Here is a 14,514-nt window from a genome sequence, read left to right on the forward strand (position 1 = left end):
CAAAACATAAGGGACGCTGTTATTCAATCTAGCTGCTTATTTTCTTCCACAGCTGACATAGGCACCCCCAAATTAGCAGAGACTGTCAGTTACTACCGTGTCTCCTCGAAAATAAAACCTAGCCAGACAATGAGCTCCAAAGCATCTTTTGGAGCAAAAATTCATATAAGACCCCGTTTTACATTATAGTAAAACGAGACTGGGTCTTATATGAATTTTTGCTCCAAAAGACGCACTGGAGCTGACTGGCTAGGCCTTTTTTTCGGGGAAACACGATAGCACTGCTCCTCTCTCCAGGGGGTACTAAAAGAGCTGACCTGGCCTGACCGTTGGTGCCACTCCTAGAGGACTTACCAAGTCTTCTATCTGGGCCTTGCCTACTTCCTCAACCTCATTTCTCTCTTCTCCATCCCCTCCAACCACAACCAAAGGGCTGGATCTGAACCCAGGCACGCGTACATTCAAAGCTCCAGAAAAACTGAGAGTGGTGCAGCACGATGCTGGCAACGTTACTTGTAGCTGTGACACACCTCCCCTAAGAAGCCCTGCCCCTTCCCCTCAATTAGAATTACTCTGAATCTCCTCTAATGCCTAGTGTTCTGTTCTGTCTCGTGGACGGCTTCTCAAGGTATCCAGTGCGAAAGAAACACACAGAATCATGCAGGCAAAGTGCTTAGGAAAGTGCTCTGCACACAGTAAGTTTGGTAAGTGACTGCTGCTTTTGTTATAATTAAAATACCCACTGTGTAGCCCTGCCCCAAAGGAATTCACTGAGAGAATTAAGTTTAAATGCCCCAAGGCAGAGGTCGACAGACTTTTTCCTAAAGAGTCCACTAAACATTTTTGGCTTTGTGGGCTTAACTACTTTCCACTCTGCCTTGGTCACACGATGGCTTCCATAGACAATATGTAAAAAATGGCTGTACTTTGCTTACAAAAACAGGTGGTTTGCCAACCCCTGCCACAGCATCCATTGTATCCAATAAATTAACTAAGTTCCTAAGCATTTAGAATGGCATTAGCTATGTGTCATTCTTAGGAGAACTGAGGAAGTGCCACTCAATTTTCAGTAGGGTTTTAAATTCTGTGACAGATGAGCAAGGCTCCCCGTAGGGGCAGGAGCTGCAGCTCATTCACCTTTGCCACCAGCATTTAGGATCCTCTCAGGAAATATTTATTAAACGGAACCAAACCTCACCTGTGAACTTGGCCACAGCATCAATGTGTTGTTTGACCTGGACAGCGAGCTCTCGAGTGGGAGTCAGAACCAGGCCAAGCAGGGGACGCTCTGGATGTGCTGTACAGGTGGCAGTTCTGCCACCTAACTCTCGTTTTAGCTTTCCAGTCTGCTCTTCGTCAGGTTTTTCCTCTTTATCCTCTTCCTGTTTGGGGACGGGCTTCTCCCTAATCAGGGAAGAAGGTCCTTCACCAGCATCATCATCACAGAAGGGGAGCAGGTGGTCTGAGATGGCAGCTCCCGTCTTGGCTGTCGCCCTGCTGGGTGGTGCTCTAGCCTTCGCTCCAGCCTCACTGGGCAGTGCCTCACTCTCGATGCTAATCTCATCCGACAAAGCTCCGCAGTCAGTTTCAGCCTTGCTGGGTGACCCAGTCTCAGCTTCAGCCTCAATTCTGGTCTCGCCAGGTGACGCTCCTGTGTTACTCAGAGCTGGGGGAGGCTTCTTCTTCACCTGCCACTGCAGCACCGAATGAATCATTGGAATGGCAAAGGCAAGAGTCTTCCCACTTCCTTAGAAGTAAAACAAACGGGGAGAAAAAAACAACCAAATCAACAGATGCACATACTTTCGTCTGGGTTGTTTTATGCAGAATAAGGGACACTTCAAAGAGCCAAGAGCCACTTTGACCAACCCAAAGCTCCTTCACCCTGCACAGGTCCCGTAACAGCACTGCACCTATATTAGGAGGAGCCTGAGGAAAAATCGGGCCGGCTGGCACTGAATCCACGTCCAAACAATGAAACACTAGAGATGGGCGAGTTTTGTTCATGTTTGTGCGTGTGAGAGAGAGAAAGAGAGAGAGAGAGAGAGAGAGAGAGAGAGAGAGAGAAACTGCTAAGGAACACATGGTGGGCAGGGAATGGAAATCTGTATAGTATTTTACCAAGACCTTTCTTTGGTGGGGAAGGAGGGAGTAAAAAAAATTTTTTCTTAGTTTTTGAGGAAAAATTTTTAAATTAGCATGCTTTGTCTATGCTTGAACATTTTCAACCCGGCCTTTGAATGTACATGGAGTCCAAATTCACGATATCGGGGTGGTCAAAACAAACAAACAAACAAATAAACAAAACAAAACATCTCAAGCTGAGACTTTAAAGTAGTTCTAACATCCTAAGCAGAAGCAAATAAGTGATCTCTGGAGGAACAAATCTCTATCATAGGCCTCAAAGAATTCTCAGAGGAAAATCAGCAGCTCTCAGTAAAAAAAATAACTCCTAAGGAAACAAGGTACTATAAGCCAGAACTGTAAGAAAAAAGGAGAGCAAAAACAGACCCATAAACCTTCAGATGAGAAAAACAGCACTTTTCATCAGAAACAATGAAAACTAGAAGACAGTGTAACAACATCTGTATCTGGAGAACTGAAAAAAATAGTTGATAATCTAGAATTCTACACTCAGCAAAAATCTTTTTCAAAACAAATGCGAAATAAAAACATTTTTGGGTGTACAAAGCTGAAATAATTTATCATCAGTAGACCTGGACTATAAGAAATACTAAAGGAGGGGCCAGCACGGTGGCTCGGGTGGTTGGAGTGCTGTGCTCCTATCGCGAAGGTTGCAAGTTCGATTCCCACACGGGCCAGTGAGCTGCACCCTCTACAGCTAAGTTTGTGAACAACAGCTCTCCCTAGAGCTGGGCTGCCGTGAGCAGCTGGAGGTTGGCGTGAGCTGCCGCAGGCTGCTGTGTGCTGCCCCCGGCTACCATGTGCGGCCATGAGCCGCTGGTGACCAGTCTGAGTGGCTGGCAGCCCACGAGAGCTGCTGTGAGCACCGACCAATGACCGGCGACCGACTGCCTCAGCCGGGGGAGTGCAAGGCTCATAACACCAGCATGGGCCAGGGAGCTGTGTCCTACACAACTAGACTGAGAATCAACGGCTTGAACCGGAGTTGGGGGGGGGAGGTGGAAGGGAGGGAAATATTAAAGGAAGTCTTTCATGCAGAAGAAATGGTGGAGTCAGATGAAAATTTGGATCAACCAAAAGGAATAAAGAGTACCAGAAATGGTAACATGGGTAAATATAAAAGATGGGCTTTTCCTAGTTACACTTCTTTTAAAAATAATTGACCGCTTAAAGCAAAAACAATAAAAATGTATTTTGGGATTTCTAACACAAAGTATAAAACAAAAAGCACAGAGGAGAGGAGAAACGGAAACATACTCTTGCAAGGTTCTCGCACTACATGTAAAGTAGTACATTATCACTCGAAGGTAGAATGTGACACATTAAACATATATACTGTGACCTCAAAAGCAACTACTACAAGGACATAACAAAGAGTTATAGCTAACAAGACAATATAAATAGATAAAATGATATCACAAAAAATATTTAATCCAAAAGAAGGTAGAAGAGGAAAAATATTAACAGACATTAAGTGAAGACGTACTGTACTGGTATTTTCAATAACATGGTTGAATCTCAAAGTTATGCTGCTTGAAACAACAGATACCCGTGTTCCAAAAATACATATTGTATGATTCCAATATATAAAATTCTGGAAAATGTGATCTATCGTGATAGGAAAATCTATCAGAGGTTGCCTGAGGATGAAAAGGAGAGAGGTCAGGGAGGAGAGATGACAAAGGGGCCGAAAGCATCTTGTGTGGGTGATGGGTATATTTATTGTCTCCATGGGCAGCAGTTTGACCACAGCCCCAAGTCTGTTTGAACCTTGGACCTGCAGACTCACAACAATCCATGTGGAGGCCTGACAGGAGCTGTGGTATGAATCCCAAGGTCAGGTTCTAGCCACAGTGGCTCACACAGCCTTGCCTCCGCCTTCCAGAAACCTACCTCCAGGCTTCTGCACATACCAAAGCAACGTAGCAGAATGCTTAACGACCCAGTCTAGAATCCCGGCACTACCCCTTTCAGCTGTGCGGTTTCAGGGACGCTGCCTACCCTCTGTGAGGCAGAGTTTCCGCATCAGTTAGATGGGAATAATAATGGAATCTACCTCAGGGTGGTTGAGAACTGAGTTCATCAATATAATGCACTTACCGCAGCGCACGATGCATTTTAAATGCTAAGTAAATGTTCTAAGTTGTTATTATTACCTCCATTCCCCTTTCTTGGGGTTTCCTGACTCTTCCATCTATGTGACTCTCATGTAGGACCTCACCCCAAGTTTTCTGACCACTCTTCTAGAAACCCGAGGCACCAAGTGTCTAGAGGGTTTAGTCCTATGCCACACAAAGTAGTAGCCACTAGCCACATATAGATATTGAGCACTTAAAATGTGGTTACTCTCAATTGAGAGGTGCTGTTAAGTTCAAAATACATGAGATTTTGAAAACTTAGTATAAAAGAATGTAAAATATCTCATTAATAATTTTACATTAATTACATATTGAAATATTTTTATATAATTGGTTAAATATATTGTTGACATTAATTTTCACCTATTACTTTTTACCTTTCTAATACAGCTCCGGGGAAATTTAAAATTACATATGTGGCTCACTGGCACTGAAATATGTAATTTCTAATACATATTAGAAATTACTGCTGGTCTAGTTGGACTAATAGTTCCAGGCAGTACAAGCCACTCCCCCTAGTCAGTAGTTTAGTCCACCCAGGGAGCGGCAACCTGTCTTGCTTCACAAAGTCTTAGAAGGCCCAGGGAATAAGGGAACTTTAACCAATGCCTAGTGCCAACAATCACCTGATGCCCAAACCTGCCTACAAAATCCACCCAATGGTTATCTCTCACACATTCAAATCCTTCCAATGACAATAAACTCACCAACTCCCAAAGCAGCCCATTTTATCTTCGGACCACAGTTGAGAGATGGACACTTATCCCTTATACTAATGAAGAGCTACCTCTCCAGAGGGCTCATCTTAGCCCTAGTTTACCCCTCTGAGCCATTTAGAAAAGGCCGAAGAACAGGAAAAAAAAAAACCATCTGCAGATTACTCACAATGTACTGTGTAAATTTCAGATTGCTGTAGCATTTACATTTAACCCACAGCAAAAGAAGTAGGTACTGTTATCTCCATTTTATAATAGTGTCTATTCGACGCACAGAGATAAAATGACCTGCCTAGGGTACCAATTAGGAGATGGCAGACTTCAACCCAGAGCTGGTTGGCTTCTAAAACACCTTCATTTACCACTGCTTCTGCCCCTCTCCCCAGTCATCCAGCCTGTTAGCAGCCACAGGCTCAATCCAGAAGCAACCTTGCCCTGGCCAGATAAGGGTGCCCTTACCAGTCTCAGCAGCCCCAAGGATGTCCAGTTTGTCACGGATGGCAGGTGCCAAGGTCAGAGCTTGGATTGGTGTGGGTGCAGAGAAGCCCAGAAAGCTGAGTGCTCGGAGAACTGGCTTGGGTACAAACAGGTCCTTCCAAGCTGATATGTCTGCCTTGTGGTCATGCACTTCAGGTATCCACGTCTTCGCTTTCTTAGGCACGTTTGGAGTACTATCCTGGGAAGGCTCTGATTTTTTTTTCCCTTGCTTTTTCTTCTTTTTTGGAATAGCCTGGGCTGGGCTTTCTGATGCCATCTCCCCTATCTCTGGATCAGAACAAACTGTACCATCTCCCAAGGGCTCTGGCTCAGCATCTTTGACCTGAAACTCTTTCTGAGCACTGGTTCCTTCAGTTTCCACATTTTTACTCTTTTTCAACTTCATCTTTTTCTTTGAGGAGCTAGAATCTCCTTCCTCCTCTCCTTCTGAGACAGCTGGTGCCTTTCTCTTCTTGGGCTCCTCCTTTGAGAAGAGACTGGAGGAATTCTTGGTAGGGGAGACCAACTGGTAATCTGTCAGTTCCTCAAAGCACACCAGGTCATCCATCTGTCCATCCGCAAACATATTTGGGTCAATCTTCACCTGCTTCCATTTTCCCACAACCTTGATTCCCTTTGTCTGAAATTTGCCATAGCTTGGTGCCTTTGACCTTGATTTTGTCTCCTTCAACTTCATGGTTGCTGAAAAGGAGAGAAGTGTTCCATTAGATTGGCAACTGAAAAGCACTGGATTCTGAGGCAACAAATATTTTCTAAGCAGCCTATAGAATATCAGGCCCTGCAAAGACGGCTCTGAACACTGATGCTCCCAGCTAGAGAAGATCAAAAAAGGAAAAGAAATACACCCACAAATCAGATAGCTTGGCCTAGAACAGAATATAGAGCAAAGACTTATGAGCTGGATGGGGTTTGAATTCCATATCCAATACTTAACTACTTGTGTTCCCTTGGGAAACCCTGCTTAATCCTCTTTGAACCTCAGCGTTCTCATCTCTTTGAGAGAAGGAGGGGCCTCATAATACCTGTCACAAAATGTTGTAGAAAAATAAATAAAATTATGGAAAGCATGGAGGATAAAGACTGAGATACTCAAGCCACATTGAAGGCAGAGTGAGAATTTTTTTTTTTTTGGTGTTTTTTTTTTTTTTTTCAGGGGTGGGGGGTGAGGGCAGCTGGAGGCCAGCTTTATTCAAAGTGAACAGAGCTTTCGTCCTCCTCAAGTCTTGCCCCAAGAACATTTAAACGCCTGCTCCACCATTCTGGCCTTTGCCAAATGGCTTAAAGCCGATCCATCCCGTCCATCTTTCTCATCACATTTTAATTGATTTACAAACCATTTAAGCGGTAGTAGTTTGCGTGGAACTTGATCCTTGTTCTCCCCTTTCAGAAAGGTTAAGCAAAATAACAGCCCCTGTGAGAAAGACAAAGGTGAACCAGCCACCGTGCAAAGCCGGACCATCACTAGCCAACGCTGAGTCTGTGGCGAATGCACTGATTCCTCTGGGCCTGTTTCCGCGTCTGTAAAAGGAAGGTGATGAGGCTGCGTGTCATTGCACGCTTAGGCGAATACAAAAAGGTGACGCACGTCAAAAACCGCTCAGCATGGCGCCCCGCGGGGTGAGCACGCCGGCGCAGGAAGGTCCACCCACCGAAGCCGAGCGCCAGAAGCACCACCGATTGGAGTTCAATGATGAGAGGCACTGGGGATGGTCACGCACATGGGACGCGGAGTGCGACCTGCAGAGCAAGCGGGCCTGCTCGCGGCGTCCAGCCCTGTGACTGCCGCTAGCGCCTCCGCTCACGCATAAACAGGCGCACGAAGCGGAAAAGACGAGGCCTCCGAGCCCTGAGACCCACAGAAGGGGACCCGGCGCAGGGTCGACAGGCGGCTTGACGGGGCCGGCAGCCGCCTCTCTGGACCTGATGAGCTGAAGAGGCCCGACATGAGCGCCAAGGAGCCCGCCCCCAGCTCCTTTCGGGGACCGGCCCCAGCCCCGCTCCAGCGCCGGTACTCACAGTGAGCAGACGCCGCCTCGGCTCCCACAGACGGAGCAGGACCACCGGCTTACTAAACACCACAGCGCTGCCTCGGCCGCAGCACAAACCGCAGTTCAGGGGCGGGGCTTATACTCGCGCATGCGAGCGCGGTGCGGCAGGATGTCCCGCCCCCATTCTAGACGCCGCCACCTGATTCGCTGCCGCTCGACTGCGGACTTGTGCAGTGCGGTAGTGGACCGCCCTGGGGACGGTGAGTCTGGCTTCGCGGGCGGGGGCCCTCTCTGGATTAGGGAGCAGGGGGAGGGCGCTGTGCTACATCCAGAAGGGCTCTACGCCAGTTCACTCACGGAAACGTGTTTTCTTGTGTTCTTGGTCTAGGTTTAGTGCAGTGACTGTCGACGTGTTAAACCTACTGTGTGCCTGGGCCTTGCAAACGTTTCAGCATTTAATTTACAACCCAACCAGCCGATGTTGGAGGTGCAATTTTCCGCGCCTCTCCTATTGCTCAATGATGATTAGGGTAGGTCCGCCTGACTTTAAAGCCCAGGCTTTAATCACCAAGCTAAACTGGCTGCTTTGTTATATGCAGAGAAATTAGCTTTACAATAGATAATCACCTTTTCGTGTGGGTGTCGCGGGACCATCTGGGGAACCTTTCCCATACACTGTCTGGTGACCTTGGAAAGTCCTAAAGGACAATGACGGAATTCACCAAGTGCAGATCTAGTGAGCCTCCCCACCAGCTTGGAGCCACCATGGGACAGAGCTTAACTCATTTCTTGGGGCAACTTGACAGTGTGTCCCCAAGAGTCTGGGTAGCATAGAGCCTGTACCCAAGTGGTGACTGAAGAAATCTGATAACGAGACCAGAGCTGTCCCTGATGGGAGAGTGTGGAGGAAGGGCTGCATGACCCTCCCCCCCATGGCAGGTCAAATGTTCCTGTCTCCTCTGGGCCAGTTACACACCTCGGAGGGGGAGGCCTGGTCATTAACCTTTTGCACTGACAGTTTGGCTGTTCTAAAGGGATTAGCCCTGTGGCTTGGACAATGGGAAACAGAGGGGTAGATGACCATGAATAAGCCTTTGTGGGATCAAGATACGTGGAAAGACATTTGGGTCCTTACTGTTTTCCACGTCTTGGTTCATGAAGCACTGACACTGCCTGGCAATCAGGAAGCTGATGCCCTAGCTCAGATATGAGCCCTAGCAACTAACCCTTCAGTAAATATAGCACATTGAATATATAGAGTGGCCACTGCATTGCCTGGGTGGGGTGGCAGATTGCCCTTGAAATACAGTGACTTGGTTAATGCAGTAGCAGCATGTCCTCTGTGTTCTAAACAACTCCCAAGGCAACTACCAAAGGAGTCTGTGGCCATCCACCAGAATTCCCAACCAAAGCAAAATTAGCAAATTGATTATATTAGCTCTCTCCCTGTGGGTGAGGGTTCTAAATATGCCTTGGTTTGTGTGGACATCTCCTCTGACTTGACCCAAGCTTTCTCCTGTTGCCATGCAAACCAGGTGGCCATCCTTAGAGGATTAGAGAAACTGAGTATCATATATGGTGCTTTGGGATGTGTTGAGATTAGACTATCCTGTAGACCAGCCCACATTCCCCCGATCCTCATATTTGCAAGGCAAAGGTTAGGTCTACCAGCCTAGATTAAGAATGACTCATTTGTTTCATTTGATACTCGATACGTGGGTGGGACGTCATCCAGGGTGGAACTATATATGCCTGCTGGAGTCCTCGGAAGCCATACTACACACGGGATTTCCAACACTGCAATTACCTCAAGGTAGGCAGGGGCCCGGGAAATGGGGAAGGGAGGGAGCAGCAGGACTCCATTCATAGCCTCCCGCTTTGCTGCCATCCAGGGCTGCTGTCACTGTGATTAGAGGTGAGTGTGCTGGGAAGGGGTTTGAGCCCACATTTACCCCGCGACTTTGGGGGCAACCGGGCTTGTCCCAACCCAGGTTATTGTCAAGCCCTCAGACTTAGGCTGGGTATGGGGCAATAGTCAGGGGACAGAGATGGCATATTAGAGATGAATAGAATCCTGAAGATCAGGGAGCCAAACAGTCCTTAAGTGAAAAAGCTGCAGTCTGTGCAGATTTGGGGAGTGTACTGGGAGTGGCCCATAGACTGCTATAGGACAGAGGGGGCAGGGCTCAGGGCAGTGGAGAGGTGTCCCCATCCATACCACAATTCATCACAAATCAGGCACAGCTCTTCTGGTTTTCACACACTCTTTCTGGGAAAAACAGTGGTAACTCTAGGCTGTGTACCTAGTGTTCCCACACTGCCTCTAAGATGTCAGATAAAGCCATAGAGGATGGAGAAGGCCTTGCTGCTGAAGCCCTCCTACAGGAGTTCCAGTCAGATGGTGAGTGCCCTCAGGGAAGCTCTGGGAGGTAAGGTGGCCCAGGCTGGACCTCTGGTCTCACAGCTACTTGTCCCCTCTCTGTGCCCGACCCCGCTTCTTTTCCAGAGGAAGATGAAGTCCCCCAGTCATCCTCTGCTGGTTCTACTCCTGGGGGGCCACCACAGGGGCCCCCTCCGGGGCCAGAGGGACATGGCTCTGACTCCAAAGACCCACCACCCAAAGATGGAGGCAGGAATCTCTCCCGCACTGCAGGTAACTGGTCCCTGGGCACCAGTCCCCCAGACGTCACCTCACCTCACTGCTCAGCTCAGTCTTCTAAGTTGTCAGCATTAACGTACAAGTCCCCGATGGACCCTCTGCTACACCCACATTGTCAGAAGAGGGGCACGGTGTACACTGGAGATGAAGTACGTGATGCTCTAGAGTCACAGGGACGACACTTCAGACCCTGGCTCTGCTGCTGACTTGCTGGGTAACCCAGAACCAGTCATGAGCCCTCTCTGGGCCTTGATCGGTTTGTTGCAAAGTGTAGGGATAGTTGTATGTAACTCTCCTAGGTCTCCCAGTGCCAGGTCACATCGATTAGGTGGTACAGAGACCAGTCACACTGGCCTTAGGCTCCTGGTCAGCCAGCAGGCTCATGCTCAGGCCCCGCTCTTTGCCAGTTAAAGTTCCCTGTCACTGCCCTGACCTGTTGGCCCACAGCACCCAAGGCCTGAGTGAGTTTCGTTTCTCCAGTCCTGTTCCTCCGTGATACCCCAGAGCCTGGTTGCTCATTTACTCTGATAAGTCCTTACAGAGCAGTCTCGTCTCTAAGGTGGGGCCAGCCCAGCAACAGGGCAGGAAAAGGTGCACTCTATTTGTTTTTTAATTGTGACAAAATACACATAAGATTTACCAACTTGACCATTTAGAAGTGTACAGTCCTGTAGTGTTAGCAGGTATATTTGCCTTATTGTGCGACCAACCTCCAGAATTCTTCATCTCACAGAACTGAAACTCTACACATTAAACATGAACTCTCCATTCCGTCCTCCCCACCCCGCCCCTGGCAACCACCACTCTACTTTCTGTCTCTATGAATTTGACTCCTCTCGGCACCTCTTATAAGTGGTGTTGACATAAGAAACGTCCAAACCTGTAGAGAATTTTTATAAGAGTTTATGTAAGTCAAACTGATGACATATGCTGAGGAGCAAAATCTCAAATGCTCTAGAGCAGGGGTATCCAAACTGCGGCCCGTGGGCCAACTGCGGCCTGCAATCCATTTTTAATTGGCCCTCAGCAAATTCCAAAAATATATTTAGTTTACTTAAATAAACCATGTGAGGTTTACTTCACCTCCAGTGAGTGGCCCGGCTGTTTGTGTATTTTACCGCATATGGCCCTTGGTAAAAAATGTTGAAAAAAGTATGGACAGTCCTGCTCTAGAGAATAAGTTTTGCAGCTTCTTTTATGCATTTGAGATTAAGGAAGGGCCATAAGGATGATTACATGGAGGTGGGAGATCGCAAGGCTGGGATCGGATTACAGGGTAGTTAACAAGATCTCTTGAGGGTGGTTATTTCAAAGGTCTGTTAACCTAGATGCATAGAAACAATGAACAGGACTTGCTTAAGACAAAAATAAGCCGTTTACTAAAAAGTTATATGCCTGGGGTGTGACTACCCACCATGACCTGCCCAGTTAGGAATGTATGATCGATCAGGTCACCCATGAGATTTTTTTCCATGGAATCCCTTTTATTCCTCCACAGTGGAATCCTCCACAGTGGAATCTTACAGCATTTATCTTTTTGTGACTGGTTTATTTCACTTAGCATAATGTCTCCAAGGTTCAGAATTTTCTTCCTTTTTAAGACTGAATAATAGTCCATTGTATGTAGATACCACATCTTGTTTATCCGTTCATCCGTCTTTGGACCCTTGATTTGCTTCTACCTCTTGGCTATTATGAATAATGCTGCTACGAACTGGGGGGTGGGGGTGGGGGTGTAGGTATTGCTTTAAGACCCTGCTTTCAATTCCTTTGGGAATATACCCAGAAGTGGGTTTGCTGGATATACAGTATTCTATTTTTAATTTTTTGAGGAACTGCTATACTGTTTTCCATGCTGCTGCATCATTTTATATTCCCACCATTAGTGCATAAGAGTTCCGATTTTTCCACATCCTAGCCAACACTTGTTATTATCTGTTTTTTTTTCAATAGTAGCCGTACTAATGTGCATGAAATGATGCCTCATTGTGATTTTGATTTGTTTTGTCGGGACGGTTTTTTCCCCCGGCAAGCCCCCCCCCAAGAGCTCTGTCCCCTTATCGGAGCTGCCTCCCTCCATCCCCTTATCGGAGCTGTCTCCCTCCATCCCCTTATCGGAGCTGCCTCCCTCCATCCCCTTATCGGAGCTGCCTCCCTCCATCCCCTTATCGGAGCTGCCTCCCTCCATCCCCTTATCGGAGCTGCCTCCCTCCATCCCCTTATCGGAGATGTCTCCCTCCATCCTCTTATCGGAGATGTCTCCCGCGGGCACTATGGTTAGAGGCCTCCCCGTCAAAACAATGTTGAGCCATCACAGCTGCTAGGGACGGACCTCCCCGGCACCCTGGCCAGATTCCCCCCCCAACTCGGAGGCCTAACCCAATAAAACAAAGCGCCTGACCCCAGTTAGTGCTCAGTTCTTTGGGAACAATCCCACTGAGCCCACCAGCGTAATAAAGCTGTGTTCTCCCTGATCTCTGCATGCCGCTTGAGTCTCTCGGTCCTTGTCATTTTTCCGCAACAGTTTTTCCCTAATGATTAGGGATTTTGAGCATCTTTTCATGTTTATTGGCCATTTGTATATCTTCTTTGACGAAATGTCTATTTGAATTCTTTGCCCATTTTTCTTTCTTTTTTTTATTTGTTGTTTTCTGGGTTTTTGTTTGTGTTTTCTTCATTCTTTGGTCTCTTTGCCCATTTTTAAATTGAGTTACTTGAGTATTTTGTGGTAGGAATTTGTTATATATTCTGATTATTAACCCTTATCAGATATATGATTTGCAAATATTTTCTCCCATTCTGTAGATTGCCTTTCCACTCTGTTGATTGTCTCCTCTCCTAGTCCGTTTGGGCTGCTATAACAAAATGCCATAGACTGGTGGCTAATAAACAGCAGAAATTTAGTTTTCACAATTCTGGAGGGTGGGAAGGCTACGATCAAGACACAGGCAGATTAGTGTCTGGTGAAAGAGCCTGTTTTCTAATAGCCATCTTTGCTCTGGAACCTCACGTGGTGGAAGGAACGAGGGGGGCTCTCTGGGGCCTCTTTTATAAGGGCACTAATCCCTATCATGAGGGCTATGTCCTCATGAGCTAATCGCCTCCCAAAGGCCCCACTTCTAACACCATCATCTTGGGCATTAGGTTTCAACATACACATTTTGGGAACACAAAATTTCAGATCATAGCTGGTCCCTTAATGCACAAAGGTGTACTCTTTTTTTTTTTTTTTTTTAATTAAATTTATTGGGGTGACAATTGTTAGTAAAATTACATAGATTTCAGGTGTACAACTCTGTATTACATCATCTATAAATCCCATTGTGTGTTCATCACCCAGAGTCAGTTCTCCTTCCATCACCATATATTCGATCCCCCTTACCTTCATCTCCCACCCCCCACCCCCCAAGGTGTACTCTTGATCCATACTTCTTTCTCTGAAATACTCAGCACCTTCTTGCTCATAGGCCTGTGCCTGGCACTGGGGTAGGCAGCAGTGACTGAGGCTTGGCCCTTGACCTTAGCTCAAAATCCAGCAGAGGAGACGGAGAATGACCTTGCCTTGTGGGAGAGTCTGTGGCAGAAAAGGAGTGTAGCAGACTCACACTTGCGTCTATAGATGGAGGTGGCTGAGGGAGACTGGGAATAGGTGGTCAGGGCAGTTTCCTGGAGGATATGTCAGGTGGCAGAGTCCTGGAAATCTGCCTCAATTTGGCATACCAAGGGGCAGGGAATGGCTTCTATTCTTTTCCTAGGACAGAAGCATAGCAGTGAGCTTGAGGAGAAAAGCAGAAGCCAGACCACTCATCCTCGTTAAAGAGGTGGGTGTTTGTGGGCCACGGGGAGCGTGGAGGGGTTTCAACACCATAGCTGCTCCCTGTACCCCAGCAGCCAACATATACGTCTCATTCTGTGTGGGGTCCATGTCCCTGATTGTGGACAGCGAGAGGTGAATTGACTAGGGTGGCAATGGTGCAGGCATTAGGAGTGATCAGATTCTGGACACGTATGAAAGGTGAAATCAGCAGGAATTGCTAACGGACTGGATGTGGAGTGAGATAAAATGAGAGGAGTGTAGGATGACTCCTAGGTTTTGGCTGCTGAGAGAACAGCTCTGGGCTGAATGGAAACTCAGCAGCCAGAGCAGAGGCAGGGCATTATTGCAGTAATCTTTGGGAGACATGTGGGTGGCTTGGCCCATCATGGCAGAGGCAGAGGTATAAAAAATGGTCAGACTGGATATTTCTGAAGGTGATACAGTAGGATTTGCTGATAGATTGGTGTGGAGAGAGGGTAACTGGGAAAAATCGACTCCTGGCTGCTTGTCCGGAGCTGCTGAAAGAATGGGACTGCGTTTCACTGAGCCTGGA

At 47.3% G+C, this 14,514-nt stretch overlaps 2 protein-coding genes across 7 annotated transcripts in view; one reads left to right on the forward strand and one right to left on the reverse strand.

Annotated features, from left to right (window-relative positions):
- Nucleotides 1-7,651, reverse strand: part of DDX24 (DEAD-box helicase 24) — a 24,469-nt gene extending 16,818 nt beyond the window's left edge. For 2 of the 4 annotated variants that reach the window (XM_019745704.3, XM_019745690.3), the window contains exons 1-3: nucleotides 7,514-7,651; nucleotides 5,459-6,178; nucleotides 1,199-1,747 (exon numbers count right to left, since the gene is read on the reverse strand). In XM_019745704.3, the coding sequence (XP_019601263.2) occupies nucleotides 1,199-1,747; nucleotides 5,459-6,173 (1,264 nt within the window). In that variant the 5' untranslated portion in view covers nucleotides 6,174-6,178; nucleotides 7,514-7,651. Of the gene's footprint in view, nucleotides 1-1,198; nucleotides 1,748-5,458; nucleotides 6,179-6,831; nucleotides 7,016-7,513 lie in introns of all 4 variants that reach the window. The other 2 variants (XM_074326999.2, XM_019745696.3) reach the window with 2 other exon arrangements.
- LOC109454771 (interferon alpha-inducible protein 27-like protein 2) overlaps nucleotides 7,600-14,514 on the forward strand; it is an 11,329-nt gene continuing 4,414 nt past the window's right edge. Inside the window, exons 1-5 of one of the 3 annotated variants that reach the window (XM_074327001.2) lie at nucleotides 7,600-7,745; nucleotides 7,874-8,015; nucleotides 9,221-9,298; nucleotides 9,768-9,886; nucleotides 9,992-10,138. In XM_074327001.2, the coding sequence (XP_074183102.2) occupies nucleotides 9,814-9,886; nucleotides 9,992-10,138 (220 nt within the window). In that variant the 5' untranslated portion in view covers nucleotides 7,600-7,745; nucleotides 7,874-8,015; nucleotides 9,221-9,298; nucleotides 9,768-9,813. The remainder of the gene's footprint in view (nucleotides 7,746-7,873; nucleotides 8,016-9,220; nucleotides 9,299-9,767; nucleotides 9,887-9,991; nucleotides 10,139-14,514) is intronic. The other 2 variants (XM_019745749.3, XM_019745739.3) reach the window with 2 other exon arrangements.

This window comes from Rhinolophus sinicus, chromosome 3 (genome assembly GCF_057876585.1).
Source record: "Rhinolophus sinicus isolate RSI-liver-muscle chromosome 3, RSI-T2T, whole genome shotgun sequence".
Classification (NCBI taxonomy): Eukaryota; Metazoa; Chordata; class Mammalia; order Chiroptera; family Rhinolophidae; genus Rhinolophus; species Rhinolophus sinicus.